The sequence below is a fragment of the Oncorhynchus masou genome, chromosome 28 (assembly GCF_036934945.1).
Source record: "Oncorhynchus masou masou isolate Uvic2021 chromosome 28, UVic_Omas_1.1, whole genome shotgun sequence".
Classification (NCBI taxonomy): domain Eukaryota; kingdom Metazoa; phylum Chordata; class Actinopteri; order Salmoniformes; family Salmonidae; genus Oncorhynchus; species Oncorhynchus masou.
Window position 1 is genome coordinate 45776609 of NC_088239.1, and position 14718 is coordinate 45791326.

General features: G+C 42.8%; 1 protein-coding gene across 2 annotated transcripts; it reads right to left on the minus strand.

Annotated features, from left to right (window-relative positions):
• Positions 1-433: 433 nt before the first annotated feature.
• Positions 434-14718, minus strand: LOC135517670 (protein prune homolog 2-like). 2 transcript variants are annotated; one of them, XM_064942177.1, is made up of 11 exons: positions 12019-14718; positions 10809-10865; positions 10211-10420; positions 9463-9627; positions 9024-9126; positions 6105-6236; positions 5798-5884; positions 2722-2820; positions 2524-2562; positions 1987-2038; positions 434-1762 (listed from the first exon to the last, which is right to left on the minus strand). In XM_064942177.1, exons 2-10 carry the CDS (start codon positions 10861-10863, stop codon positions 1987-1989), a joined length of 942 nt encoding a protein of 313 aa, XP_064798249.1. In that variant the 5' UTR covers positions 10864-10865; positions 12019-14718; the 3' UTR covers positions 434-1762. The 2 variants fall into 2 exon arrangements, with proteins under 2 accessions (XP_064798249.1, XP_064798247.1); XM_064942175.1 differs by having other exon boundaries at positions 10809-14718.

Genomic DNA, 14718 nt, shown 5'->3' on the forward strand with positions numbered 1-14718 from the left:
AGCCGACATATGCAGCGTTTACCCTGAACGCAGTCTCCGCTAACTCGGGAACATTGCCTTTAAATTTAAACCCAGCTGTAATGCTGATGGAGTGGAGTCCTAACACTTTCAGAGCTATGGTTTTGCCACTTGTCTTTTGTATAATTGCTTTGCAGTCATTGACTTTTGATGAGCAAATATTGTGCTGTTATTCAAATAAAGTTTAATTGAATTTGAAGAAATGATATGCGATAACACTAATAGAGACACAAATGTGTCGCATTGATACGGCACCAAAAGAAAGAAAACGGGACAAACTGTACTTATTCAATAAGAATTTGCTCATTTTCATCGCACCCCCTAATGAATACGACCCTGGTATTGTGGTAGAAAGGTCAATGGCATAGATGGATAGATGGAACGTGAGGGAAAAGCACAGGAGCTATGCTCGGAGTAAAAGTTGTATTTATTGATATAGTGTTCCATCATATAACACATTTTACACACAATGTAGAAGAGCCCTGGGTCAAAGAGCCACCGAGCATCTGAGGAAGCATGCATTGAAACACGCACACACACTGACACACACAGTACGCGATATTGTGCTTTACACAGAGACCCCCGCTTCTCTCTCTCTCTCTCTGTCCTCCTCTTGAGGTCATATCCTGTTTGGTGCAGAGACAAGAGCCCTAGATGGTGAACATGTAAGATGTCTGACAGAAACACACTGACAGGACACACGCACACACACACACACACACACACACACACACATATCACACTCGACTCTCACAGGACCAGTCATCTGAAAAGACATGCTCTCACAATGTAATGATAGCTTGTTTTCACACATTCACTTAGATACACACAAATATAATTCATTATATTTCCGTGGTTACTCTTGTCATCCACTGTTCGTCAGATTGATTCAAAGTGAAAACATGTAGGGGTTTATCTGTCCAACACTCTCATCAAGATCCAAATGATTTTCAGATGTAAAAAAAGATCGATGAGACGCGTTACTTGGTTGTTTCCTAAGGGGACTGGATTTTAGCATGTCATAGATATGTGAGATTGATTTTGACGTACCGTCGTTGATGTGATGTCTCAAGGACATAATGACTTGTCTTAATCCAAGATGGACAATATTAGTGCTTCACCGCTTCTCATGCATTATTACCAAAGTACAACATTAAAACTTTGAATGGATGTGTGTACTGCACTGTGAGTTACCACATCATATTTATGTCCTTCACAAACTATCATGGTAATGTGGATTTACTGTCAAGTATCCCAGTAGTCTCATCGTGGGGATTATTAATGCTGGTCCTGGGCAACCTGCATGAGTGCACATTTTTGTTCCAACCCAGCACTAACACACCTGATTACTCAACTCATCATCAAGACCATGGTGTGCTACCAGGTACGTTAGTGCTGGGAAGAAACAAAACAGTGCAACCTGTGGGTCCCAAAGACTAGCAATAAGAAACCCCACATGCTCATCTCTGGTCTGTCAGAGGTGTTGTAGATGGATTTTACAGTGGTCTTCATAGGATCTACGTCTGAGTGCTAACAGGGAATAAGGTGAGTCTTCATAGTCGACTCCACGCCGCACAAACACACAGGAATATACCTTACAGTACATCTGTTTTTACTGCATCCAGCACACAAGACAATCATGAGTTTTCAAACAACGTGACATTCCATTTCGAGACGAGCATTCATTTCCACCGTTGTTGAATGCCACTTTGTCTAGGAGTTGTTCACGTTGGTTTTATCGGCTCTGCAGAGGAAGAGACGCCAAGGAAACGAGAGGCATTAATGTTATCCCACGTGGGACCCTATTCCCCTCTATAGTGCCCTACTTTTGATCAGATCCTGGTAGCGTGCAATATATTGAATAGGGTGCCGTATGGGATGCACTGTTGGAATGTTTATATGAAGGACAGACAAGGCCATCTCTCTTCAGACTGCACTTAAACAAGTAGCTTTAGTGGTCTTACTTACTCACTCAGGTCTCCCCGGCGTCGGCTCGGGTCCCTGGAGGAAACTGCTCACTCTGCAGAAGAAAGGAAGAGAAAGAATAAACGTCAGACGGGAATCTACGGTGCAGTGGTAAATATGTCGTGGGCTACATATTGAATGGATGGTATGTATGTGTCTTTTGTCAGGAAGGCAGAGCCAAATATGGTCAAATGAGTATGTTTCTCATTGGAATTCTACATCATGTTCTCAGACTTGTCTCATTTACCATCCGTGATATATCACCATTATTAATCATATGATCGTAATCTATGGTTTGTTGATGTGGATGACAAATGCGCTGTGAGGTGCATTTATCACATTTTCATATAATTGCATTATGAAAGTGGTCAGAGCAAACCCACAGCAGTGGAGTAGGCTCTCATCCAACATAAAAGCATTTCTGATCTTAAACAGGATCATTTGATAAATGGGAGCCTGGCTAAGAGAGAACAGAAGTGGGGATACATAGTTTCTGTTTCTGCAGCCATATAGTAATGAGGGACAAAAATCTATGCTTACGTTGAGCTCACCGCCGCTTCCTTCAGCTCCTCGTCAAGACTGGGGACGAGAGTTGACAACAGAAGATAAATTGAGAGTCAGTTACAGGTCACAGGAGAGTAGGGGAAATGGAATGATATGGAAGAGGGGGAGAGGAAGGGAATGGAAGGCGTGGAGGGGAGAGGAGGATGAAAGGGAGTGGGGGTGGACTGGGCTCACCTAATGATGCACTCTGGGATGTGGACGTGTTCCATGGGGATGAGTTCCTGCAGCTCAGCCAGGCTGTTCACATACTTGATCTTATTGCTGAACTTGGTGCTGTGACAAAACAAGATATACATCGCTGTGAAAGAAGTATTTCCCCCTTTCTAATTTTCTCTACTTATTTTCTCTACTTATTTTTGATACTGAATGTTATCAGGTCTTCAACCAAAACCTATGATTCTGTTGAAGGGAACCTGAGTAAACAAATAACACAACAATTACATGCTTACTTCATTTATTTCATAAACAAAGTTATGCAACACCCAATGCCCCTGTGTGAAAAAAGTAATTGCCCCCTTACACTGACTGGTTGTGCCACCTTTAGCTGCAATGACTCCAACCATACGCTTCCTGTAGCTGTTGATCAGTCTCTCAGGTCGCTGTGGAGGACTTATGGCCCGCTCTTCCAGGCAGAACTGCTTTAACTCAGCGACGTTTGTGGATTTTCAAGCACGAACTGCTCGTTTCAAGTCCAGCCACAACATCTCAATTGGGATTAGGTCTGGACATTGACAAGGCCATTCCAACAAACAAAAAAAGCAGTTTTGTGTAGACTTAATTGTGTGTTTTGTGCCATTGTCATTCAGCTTCAGCTCACAGACGGATGGCCTGACATTCTCCTGTAGAATTCTCTGATCTAGTATGCTTTTTCCGTAAAGTGTTTTTGAAATCTGCGGTTGCGTTAAGTCTATCTTTAATTCTTTGAATAACACTTGTATCTTTTATCAATATGTATTATGAGTATTTCTGCAAAATCACCGGATGTTTTGGAATCAAAACATTACTGCACGTAGCGCGTCAATGTAAACTGAGATTTTTGGATATAAATATGCACATTATCGAACAAAACATACATGTATTGTGTAACATGATGTCCTATGAGTGTCATCTGATGAAGATCATCAAAGGTTAGTGATTAATTTGATCTATATTTCTTATTTTTGTGACTCCTATCTTTGACTGGACTTGTTAATGTGTGAAAGTTACATATTTCTACAAAATATTTTTGAATTTCAAACGCTGCCTTTTCAGCGGAATTTTGTCGAGGTGTTCCGCTAGCGGAACGCCTGCACTAGAAGAGTTAAGGCAAGTCGTCCAGGCCCTGAGACGGCAAAGCAACCCCAAACCATCACACTACCACCACCAAGCTCGTCATCAAGCTCGAGACCCTGGGTCTCGACCCCGCCCTGTGCAACTGGGTACTGGACTTCCTAACGGGCCGCCCCCAGGTGGTGAGGGTAGGCAACAACATCTCCACCCCGCTGATCCTCAACACTGGGGCCCCACAAGGGTGCGTTCTGAGCCCTCTCCTGTACTCCCTGTTCACCCACGACTGCGCGGCAACGCACACCTCCAACTCAATCATCAAGTTTGCAGATGACACAACAATGGTAGGCTTGATTACCAACAACGACGAGACGGCCTACAGGGAGGAGGTGAGGGCCCTCCGGGTGTGGTGTCAGGACAATAACCTCACACTCAACGTCAACAAAACTAAGGAGATGATTGTAGACTTCAGGAAACAGCAGAAGGAACACCCCCTATCCACATCGATGGAACAGTAGTGGAGAGGGTAGTAAGTTTTAAGTTCCTCGGCATACACATCACAGACAAACTAAATTGGTCCACTCACACAGACGGCATTGTGAAGAAGGCGCAGCAGCGCCTCTTCAACCTCAGGAGGCTGAAGAAATTTGGCTTGTCACCAAAAACACTCACAAACTTCTACAGATGCACAATCGAGAGCATCCTGGCGGGCTGTATCACCGCCTGGTACGGCAACTGCTCCGCCCACAACCGTAAGGCTCTCCAGAGGGTAGTCAGGTCTGCACAACGTATCACCGGGGGCAAACTACCTGCCCTCCAGGAAACCTACACCACCCGATGTTACAGGAAGGCCATAAAGATCATCAAGGACAACACCCACCCGAGCCACTGCCTGTAAACCCCTCTATCATCCAGAAGGCGAGGTCAGTACAGGTGCATCAAAGCTGGGACCGAGAGACTGAAAAACAGCTTCTATCTCAAGGCCATCAGACTGTTAAACAGCAACCACTAACATTGAGTGGCTGCTGCCAACACACTGACTCAACTCCAGCCACTTCAATAATGGGAATTGATGGGAAAGGATGTAAAATATATCACTAGCCACTTTAAACAATGCTACCTAATATAATGTTTACATACCCTACATTATTCATCTCATATGTATACGTATATACTGTACTCTATCATCTACTGCATCCTTATGTAATACATGTATCACTAGCCACTTTAACTATGCCACTTTGTTTACATACTCATCTCATATGTATATACTGTACTCGATACCATCTACTGTATCTTGCCTATGCTGCTCTGCACCATCACTCATTCATATCTTTATGTACATATTCTTTATCCCCTTACACTGTGTATAAGATATTAGTTTTGGAATTGTTAGTTAGATTACTTGTTGGTTATTACTGCATTGTCGGAACTGGAAGCACAAGCATTTCGCTACACTCGCATTAACATCTGCTAACCATGTGTATGTGACAAATAAAATTGGATTTGATTTGATGCTTGACCATTGGTATAAGGTTCTTACTGTGGAATGCAGTGTTTGGTTTCCGACAGGCATAATGGGACCTATGTCAAAAAAATGGGACCCAGGCCATCCGTCTGTGATCTGAAGCTGAAGTCATGCAGCAAGACAATGATTCAAAACACACAATCAGATCGACATTGAACTCTTTTTTTTAAAGCAACCAATTTGAAGTTTTGGAATGGCCTCGTCAAAGTCCAGACCTAATCCCAATTGAGATGTTGAGGCAGGACTTGAAACGAGCAGTTCATGCTTGAAAACCCACAAATGTTACTGAGTCAAAGCGGTTCTGCCTGCAAGAGTGGGCATACAATTCTCCACAGCGATGTGAGAGACTGATCAACAATAAATTACAGTCATGTATGCTACATTTCAATCCCTGTGTAATGAAATATGCTCTGAGATTTCTTTACTTAGAACAGAGTAATTCATGTGTGTGTTTACCTGATGAAGGGCCGAGTGAGGGCTAGTATGGTCCGAATAAACCAGGACGGGTGGACGATGATGAAGGATTTCAAATTCTTCCTGAGCCTGAAACCAAACATTCATCAACATTCTTATATTGAGTACATTTGTGAGATGTGGCATGCTACGATGTTATTACAGTTGACCACATGGGAAATAAGTACGCGTAAATCCTTTCACATATTACCCTGTGGGCCTGACTATCCCCCCACCCCCTTACACTCTTTCCATACAACAAGAAAAAATCCATCAAACTCATCCATAAATCAACCATGTGTCAAATTACCTCCGGTCAATCATCTGGTAACACTTCTTGAGCCAGCCCAGTCCAGGCATCCTCCTATGGGGCGTGGCTCCGTTCAAGTAGATGATCATATAGTCTTCCGCCACCATCAGCTCCAACGTGCTGATCACATACCTGAAGGCAGGATATACAGTAGGAGAGGTACACGTCAATCATGAACCGAGTGTATGTTTAGAACGCGTACAGGTAAAAGGTAAAGAGACGAGCATCATGGTGAATGATTGCGCTACATGGGTTAGATTAGAACCTTATCGCCGTTTAACCCTGTGAGACCCAGGCATAGATCCAAATGAGGAACAACATATTACCTCTCAGAAATACTTGTAATAGGCCTCTGATTATGAAAATAATATATTTGTTTGACATTTTCTGGAAACATTGCAAAAATGCAACATTGGGCTTCAATGTTAGGGAAAATGTGTGTTGGATGAAAAGCATTTACACTGTCTAATGGCATAAAAATAAATTAATTGAACAACTCGACCGATTTTATATTGTTGTCAAGAACATATTTTTTGAAAGGATCAACTATGTTGAGGGTTTTCTATGTATGGAGAACATCTAACTTACTTTTAGTAATATTTGGTTGTCCTTTCTGGCTTCATTTCGAGAGGTAACCTCCTATCTTACTACTTTACCATAAAATAGATGGTCATCAATGGCAGTATTCTGATCTCATAAACCACACATATATTTTTTAAAGTATTTATTTTAATGTGTAGAGGGGAGATCAAAGTTAGTCTTGAAGTATTTGGTTGTCCATATTTGCAGAATTTGGATGGAAAACAATCTCTCTAACTTGTCTATCAATATATGAATGTGGCCCAATGTCTGTTTGGCAACCCTTTAAGCCCAATGTTGTGTTTCTGCAACACTTACAAAACCACCTCTGGCTCATAATCTTTGTTTCTCAATTTCTTTTTTTCTATATAATCATTACATCTTAGAGAAATCAAGGGGAAAAAGTTATGTACTTGCATGGATGACTGAGGGGATGCTTTTGTAGGGGACCAGTGTGGTCTTAGGCGAGTGGACAGTTTTCTAATGTTTCAGAAGCTACTGATCAAATCTAATGTTATTTGTCACATGCAACGGGTGTAGACTTAATCGTGAAATGCTTACTTACAAGCACTTCCCAACGATGCAGAGTTAATAATAAAATTGGACCCTTTTTTGTTTCCTCCTAAAATGACATATCCAAATCTAACTGCCCGTAGCTCAGGCCCTGAAGCGAGGATATGCATATTCTTCATACCATTTGAAAGGAAACACTTTGAAGTTTGTGGAAATGTGAAATGAATGTAGGAGAATATAACACATTAAGATCTGGTAAAAGAAAATACAAAGAAAACAAACTGAAACTTTGCAGTGTATGTGCAAAGTTTCAGACTGATCCAATGAACCATTGCATTTATGTTCAAAATGTTGTATCAAGACTGCCCAAATGTGCCTAATTGGTTTATTAATAACTTTTCAAGTTCATAACTGTGCACTCTCCTCAAGCAATAGTATGGTATTATTTCACTGTAATAGCTACTGTAAATTGGACAGTGCAGTTAGATTAACAAGAATTTAAGCTTTCTGCCAATATCAGATATGTCTATGTCCTGGGAAATTGTCTTGTTACTTACAACCTCATGCTATCGCATTAGCTTACGTTAACTCAACCGTCCCGTGGGGGACCCATCGATCCTGAAGAAGTTTTTTTAAAGTTATAATAAAAAGAAAAATGGTACCATGAGGAATAAAATGCACAAGAATCGAGCTATATACAGGGAGTACAATTACCAGATCAATATGTAGAGGTATGAGGCATTTGTGGTAGATATGTACATACAGGCAAGGTAAAGTGACTAAGCATTAGGATAGATAATAATAAGAGTAAAATAAATAACAGAGTATCAGCAGCATGTGTGCTTGTGTGCGTATGCATATATAGTGAATGTGTGTGGGCTTTGTGTGAGAGTGTCAGTATAGTGTGAGTGTGTATTTAAGAAATAAAGCATGGGGGGTGTGGTATATGGCCAATATACCACGGCTAATGGCTGTTCTTATGTACGATGCAACACAGAGTGCTAGGACACAGTCCTTAGCCGTGACATATGGGCCATATATGACAAACCCCCAAGGTTCCTTATTGCTATTATAAATTAGTTACCAACATAACTAAAAACAGTAAAAAATACATGTTTTGTCATACCCATGCTATATGGTCTGATATACCATGGCTGTCAGCCAATCAACATTCAGGGCTCGAAGCACCCAGTTTATAAGTAGTGTTTATACAGTCTTTGTGAGTGTACATAGAGTCAGTGCAGATAGTCTGGGTAACCATTAATGAACTAATTAGCAGTCTTATGGCCAGGTGAAGCTGGTTGAGAGAATGCCAAGTGTGCAAAGCGGTCATCAAGGCAAAGGGGTGGCTACTTTAAAGAATCTCAAATATAAAATATATTTGGATTTCTTTAACACTTCATGTTTCCATATGTGTTATTTCATAGTTTTGAGGTCTTCACTATTATTATATACAATGTAGAAAATTGTAAAAATAAAGAAAAACACTTGAATGAGTAGGTGTCTCCAAACTTTTGACTGGTACTGTGCATCTGGGTCTAAGAAGATGCACTATGTAGTGTCTGACATGATTTTTGTTGTTGTTTAGGATTGGTACAGGATGCAATTTAGGAAAAGTTGTATTTATACAATGATGGGTCTCACAGGGTTAAGGGACTTGGGGGGGGGGGGGGGTACAGACTTACTTAAGAACTATACATGCAATATATCCTTTAAGAGCTTTTCAATGAAAGGTGTATTTGTCAGGGGTAAGTTGTGGGGTTCAGACCAGGAAGTAGATTCAAGTCAGGAGTTCTGAGGATGAGGAGGATTCTAGGTGTAACTCACAGGAAGAGATGCTCCATGATTTCATGGTAGTCCTCACTGTCGCTGTCAGGGAGGAAACATGCCGCAAACACTATGATGGCGTTCACTCCATTTCCATAGTACCCTGATGAAGGAAACCCAAAACTTGTAAAGAAATATTCACATATCACCCACACCACAACAGTTTCTAAGAGCGCCCTGTCGAGAGGCTTAGTGCTGGGGTGTGGTGTTTGGCTGTTTCCTTTTTCTGTTTTGTTTGTTTTTCTCTGTCGTCTGCCATCAGTATATATCACTGTGTGTCTGATTAGCCCTTTTAATGTATTATCCTGCAATTAAACCCTATTACGTTCTATGAGATTAAAATATATTTTGTATGGAAGACGCCATCAAGAGAAAGGAGGCAAGAGAAGGTCTATAAAATCAAATAAAACGGAGAACAACGACCAGAACTGTCCTGTACCTCCATGGGAGATAACTCTCTGGTAGGGCTCAATGATCTTCATGTTGATGCGGTGTTCCTGCTCTCCGATGACCACTGCCCTACACAGCTTCCCATCCTGACGCTCTTCCTCCGTGCTACATGTGGGAATCGGCTCGCACGGCTCCTTCTCCCCTGTTGGGGGTTCTGGTTTGGGGCAAAAGGCAGAAACACAGCTATTACAAAAACCAGATGCACTATAAATTGATTTCTAATCTACACAGCAGAAATATGATTACAGAGAAATTAAGTATAAGGAATAACATTTTCATTGAAGTTCCAGCTTCCAAGGGGCGTAATATCTTATTTAGTGTATTAGTCTGTGTTTGAAATAGCTCTACATAAGTGCACTATAGAGGTCCATTTGGGACGTACTCCTAGACCAGGGGTACTCAAGTACTATTTGAGAACGTCCGGTGACACAAATGTCCTATATGGCAAAGGTCTGGATGGATTTGGTAATTTATCAACATAACAAACCTCCACCTCGAAACCAATGTGACCCCTCTTGTTGGCGGAGAGAAAATGTTGCAATTTTAAAGCTAATTTCCCGTAATTCTACACATTTTGCATGTATTTTGTGTGTTAATGTGATACTAGGGTCGAAGCCCAACCGAGTAAAAAAATAAAAAAGTGGGTGTCGGGACCCTTGGTCCGTATTGATCCCATTCTGGGTTCAGATCCGGACCGCGGTCTGCCAGTTGAGTATGGAGGTCCTAGACTGACTAACCCTCCCAGTCCAGCTCATTGTCGGTGTAGTCCAGATAGTCTGCGTCATCGGGCGTGTCCAGGTCGTCCACGTTAATGTCAAGGTCTTCGGGCGTCTCTAGGGCGTCGTCCTCGCTCTGGTCCAATGAGAGGCTGATACATGGGGCGGAGAGCTTCTTCCTCTGGGACGGGCCACCTGGAGCACCCTGCAGGGGCAGCGAATTGGGAGGGGCTAGAGGGAAGGAAGGGGAGGAGTCAGTGGAAATGTTAGAAGGCTCTATATATATATATATGAAGCCTTCTAACATTTGCTGACTCTCCATACTCTCCATGGAGTGTAGGGTTATGGCATTTTGGCTAGTTGTCCTCTTAAAAGCTACCAACCTGTGCTAAAGATGAAAAACAGCTGGACCTTAACATGATATAGCTGTAAGTAGCTTATGTGTACGTATTATGAATGAGTTAATGCCTGTGTGAGTAACTAACCTCATCATGGTGCTGCATGTGAATGTGAGAGCGTGTCTAATTAACTGACAGCTTAGTTCTGCAGGCAGCCGCAGAGTAATGACGGCATAACAACCCCTCATCCCATACGGAGTTGCCGGTGGTTTGAGGCTCACCTGGTCTGCCCTCGGCCCCCTCGGAGGTCGCCTTACTGTGAGACGCCAGGTCCATCCCTTCATCACCCAGGGGGACATTAAGACAACACATAGCAGACCAGTGACACACTGAATACAGACCCAATAAACACAGGAGAGGCAAGTGTGTGTGTGTGTGTGTGTGTGTGTGTGTGTGTGTGTGTGTGTGTGTGTGTGTGTGTGTGTGTGTGTGTGTGTGTGCGGTTTGCACCACAAGGAACAAATAGAATTTGAACTCTGACAGGTTACACAGACACAATCCCCCCTACTGTGGTCCTTCAACCTCTACATTGCTGTAGAGAATCATCATACACAACAGTCCCTAATCTAGGACTCAATACAGCATACCAGTGAGAGCCTGACTGCGTTGTGTTAGTCTGTTCATACACACACACACACACACACACACACACACAGAAATGAGTGAACTCAGTTGGCAGTATTGTACAGTACACAGTCACATGCAAGCCATTTCCTACAGGCACACTGTCAGGACTGTGTCTCTATCATTGCTACCGGGATGATTTCAATGACCACAGCAGAGGGGGAGAGAGGGAGAGCAGTGGGAGGAGTGTTGAGGATAAAGGTCATCAGATCTCTCCGCTGTGAATAATCCATCTATTCTAGCAGGAGGCGGAGAGATGGATGGGGAGGGAAGAGGGTAAGGCTGTTACAGCATCAGCAGCCCCTTCTCTCTCTCTCTCTCTCTCTCGCTCTCCTCCGTCTCTCATCTGCTGACTCAAATGTCCACACGCTTACTCGAGCACAGATTGGGCACAGATGTAAGTAAACCAACCGACACGTGCACTCACGCACATTAAATGATCCTGGTTTCTTTTTCAGATGGGAGAAGACGAATCTGATTGCATTAGCAAATACGACAAAAAGAAAAACGCTGATCAGAATAGCTGATTTCTGAACAGCAATGATGAATTACATAAGCTTCTGCTGATGCTGAATCACACACACAGACACACACACGTGCATGCATACGATAGGTATAACAAGATCGGCATCAGCTGCTTTGCTCCAGGGAGGATGCTGAGCCACCTCATACATAGTGCAGTACAGGACCACAGTGCTGATGACAGCAGCCCCTCCCTCTCCATTATCTCTTCCTGTCTCTATAAAATAAATACGTCTCTCTTCTCCTTTTTCTTTATTTTTCATCACATTAAATCCATCTACTCACCACTACTGGGGCACAGGAATCTCTGTCCTTCTCTGTCTTAGAGCATGGATGTATTTCAGCTGTATCTCACACTTTTTCTCTCTTCTTCCCAGGCTCTTGGTAGAGATGCTCAGCTTAGAAAAAGCTAACAGCTTCCACCATTTTGTGGTCACATGACCCAGGCAAGCTCCAAATAAGGCCAATCACCTGCTTCTACAGCTCTGTGCAGCAGCTGGTTCTGGCAGTGCAGCTGTGAGTGTGAGTGTTATTATTTGAGGCCAACTGAGAGGAGATGTGTAAAATTTGGACAGCTGAAAGAGGTTTTATTATCCCTCAGGGCTAAAAGAGAAACAATGAGTTGAAAGGAAGCTAATGAATACAGTAGAATTACAATGAATTCCTTGCCAGTACTATTTACAAGACATTCAATATACAGTGCATTAGGAAAGTATCCCAGACCCCTGGAATTTTACATCCTTATTCTAAAATTGATTAAATAGTTTTTTCCCCTCATCAATCGACACACAATACTCCATAATGATAAAGCAAAAGGAAATGTTAGCAAATGTATATAAAAAAAAAATACGCTACCGTATCAAAAGTTTGGGGTCACTTAGAAATGTCCTTGTTTTTGAAAGAAAAGCACATTTTTTGTCTATTAAAATAACATCAAATTGATCAGAAATACAGTGTAGACATTGTTAATGTTGTAAAAAACTATTGTAGCTGGAAATGACACATTTTTAATGGAATATCTCCATAGGCATTCAGAGGCCCATTATCAGCAACCATTACTCCTGTGTTCCAATGGAACGTTGTGTTAACTAATCCGAGTTTATAATTTTAAACGGCTAATTGATCATTAGAAAACCCTTTTGCAATTATGTTAGCACAGCTGAAAACTGTTGTTCTGATTTAAAGAAGCAATAAAATGGGCATTATTTAGACTAGTTGGAGCATCTGGAGCATCTGCATTTGTGGGTTCGATTACAGGCTCAAAATGGCCAGAAACAAAGACTTTCTTCTGAAATTCGTCAGTCTATTCTTGTTCCGAGAAATGAAGGCTATTCCAAGTGATAAATTGGCAAGAAACTGAAGATCTCGTACAATGCTGTCTCCTACTCCCTTCACAGAACAGCGCAAACTGGCTCTAACCAGAATAGAAAGTGGAGGATGAGGCCCCGGTGCACAACTGAGCAAGTGGACAAGTACATTAGTGTCTAGTCTGAGAAACAGATGCCTCACAAGTCCTCAACTGGAAGCTTCATTAAATAGTACCCACAAAACACCAGTCTCAACGTCAACCGTGAAGAGGCAACTCCAGGATGCTGGCGACTCCAGGATGCTGATACAACAACTGAGACATAAACTGAAAAAGTTCCACAGATATGTGACTAACAGATATGGAATAATGTGTCCCTGAAAAAAGCGGGGGAGGGGGTCAAAATCAAAAGTAACAGTCAGTATCTGGTGTGGCCACCAGCTGCATTAAGTACTGCATTGAATCTCCCCCTCATCGACTGCACCAGATTTGCCTGTTCTTGCTGTGAGATGTCACCCCATTCTTCCACCAAGGCACCTGCAAGTTCCTGGACATTTCTGGGGGGAATGGCCCTAGCCCTCACCCTCCAATCCAACAGGTCTCAGGCGTGCTCAATGGGATTGATATACGGGCTCTTCGCCAGCTATGGCAGAACATTGACATTCCTGTCTTGCAGGAAATCACGCACAGAACGAGCAGTATGGCTTGTGACATTGTCATGCTGGAGGGTCATGTCAGGATGAGCCTGCAGGAAGGGTACCACATGAGGGAGGAGGATATCTTCCCTGTAACGCACAGCGTTGAGATTGCCTGCAATGACAACAAGCTTCCGATGATGCTGTGACACACCGCCCCAGACCATGATGGACCATCCACTTCCAAATCGATCCCGCTCCAGAGTACAGGCCTCGGTGTAATGCTCATTCCTTCGACGATAAACGCGAATCCGACCATCCCCCCTGGTGAGACAAAACCGCGACTCGTCAGTGAAGAGCACTTTTTACCAGTCCTGTCTGGTCTAGCGACGGTGGGTTTGTGCCCATAGGCAACATTGTTGTTGGTGATGTCAGGCCTACAAGCCCTCAGGCCTACAGGCCTACAAGCCCTCAGTCCAGCGTCTCTCAGCCTATTGTGGATAGTCTGAGCACTGATGGAGGGATTGTGAGTTCCTGGTGTAACTTGGGCAGTTGTTGTTGCCATCCTGTACCTGTCCCGCAGGTGTGATGTTCGGATGTACCGATCCTGTGCAGGTGTTGTTACACGTGGTCTGCCACTGTGAGGACGAACCACTGTCCGTCCTATCTTCCTTTAGCGCTGTCTAAGGCATCTCGCAGAACGGACATTGCAATTTATTGCCCTGGCCACATCTGCAGTACTAAGGTACATTCACGCAGATGAGCAGGGACCCTGGGCATCTTTCTTCTGGTGTTCTTCAGTCAGTAGAAAGGCCTCTTTAGTGTCCTAAGTTTTCATAACTGTGACCTTAATTGCCTACCATTTGTTAGGGTCTTAACAACTGTTCCACAGGTGCATGTTTATTAATTGTTTATTGTTCATTGAACAAGCATGAAGATCAACAACAATGAAGATCTGTGAAGTTATTTGGATTTTTACAAAATACCTTTGAAAGACAGGGTCCTGAAGAATGGATGTTTCTTTTTTTGCTGAGTTTATTTCAG

Coding starts and splice junctions, on each gene's coding strand:
- LOC135517670 (XM_064942175.1), bottom strand. CDS start 10,899: ATGTGTTGTCTTAATGTCCCCCTGGGTGATGAAGGGATGGACCTGGCG. Junction 9,127..9,462: donor GAGAGTTATCTCCCATGGAG/GTACAGGACAGT, acceptor TTCCTTCATCAG/GGTACTATGGAAATGGAGTG. Junction 6,237..9,023: donor ATCATGGAGCATCTCTTCCT/GTGAGTTACACC, acceptor TCCTGCCTTCAG/GTATGTGATCAGCACGTTGG.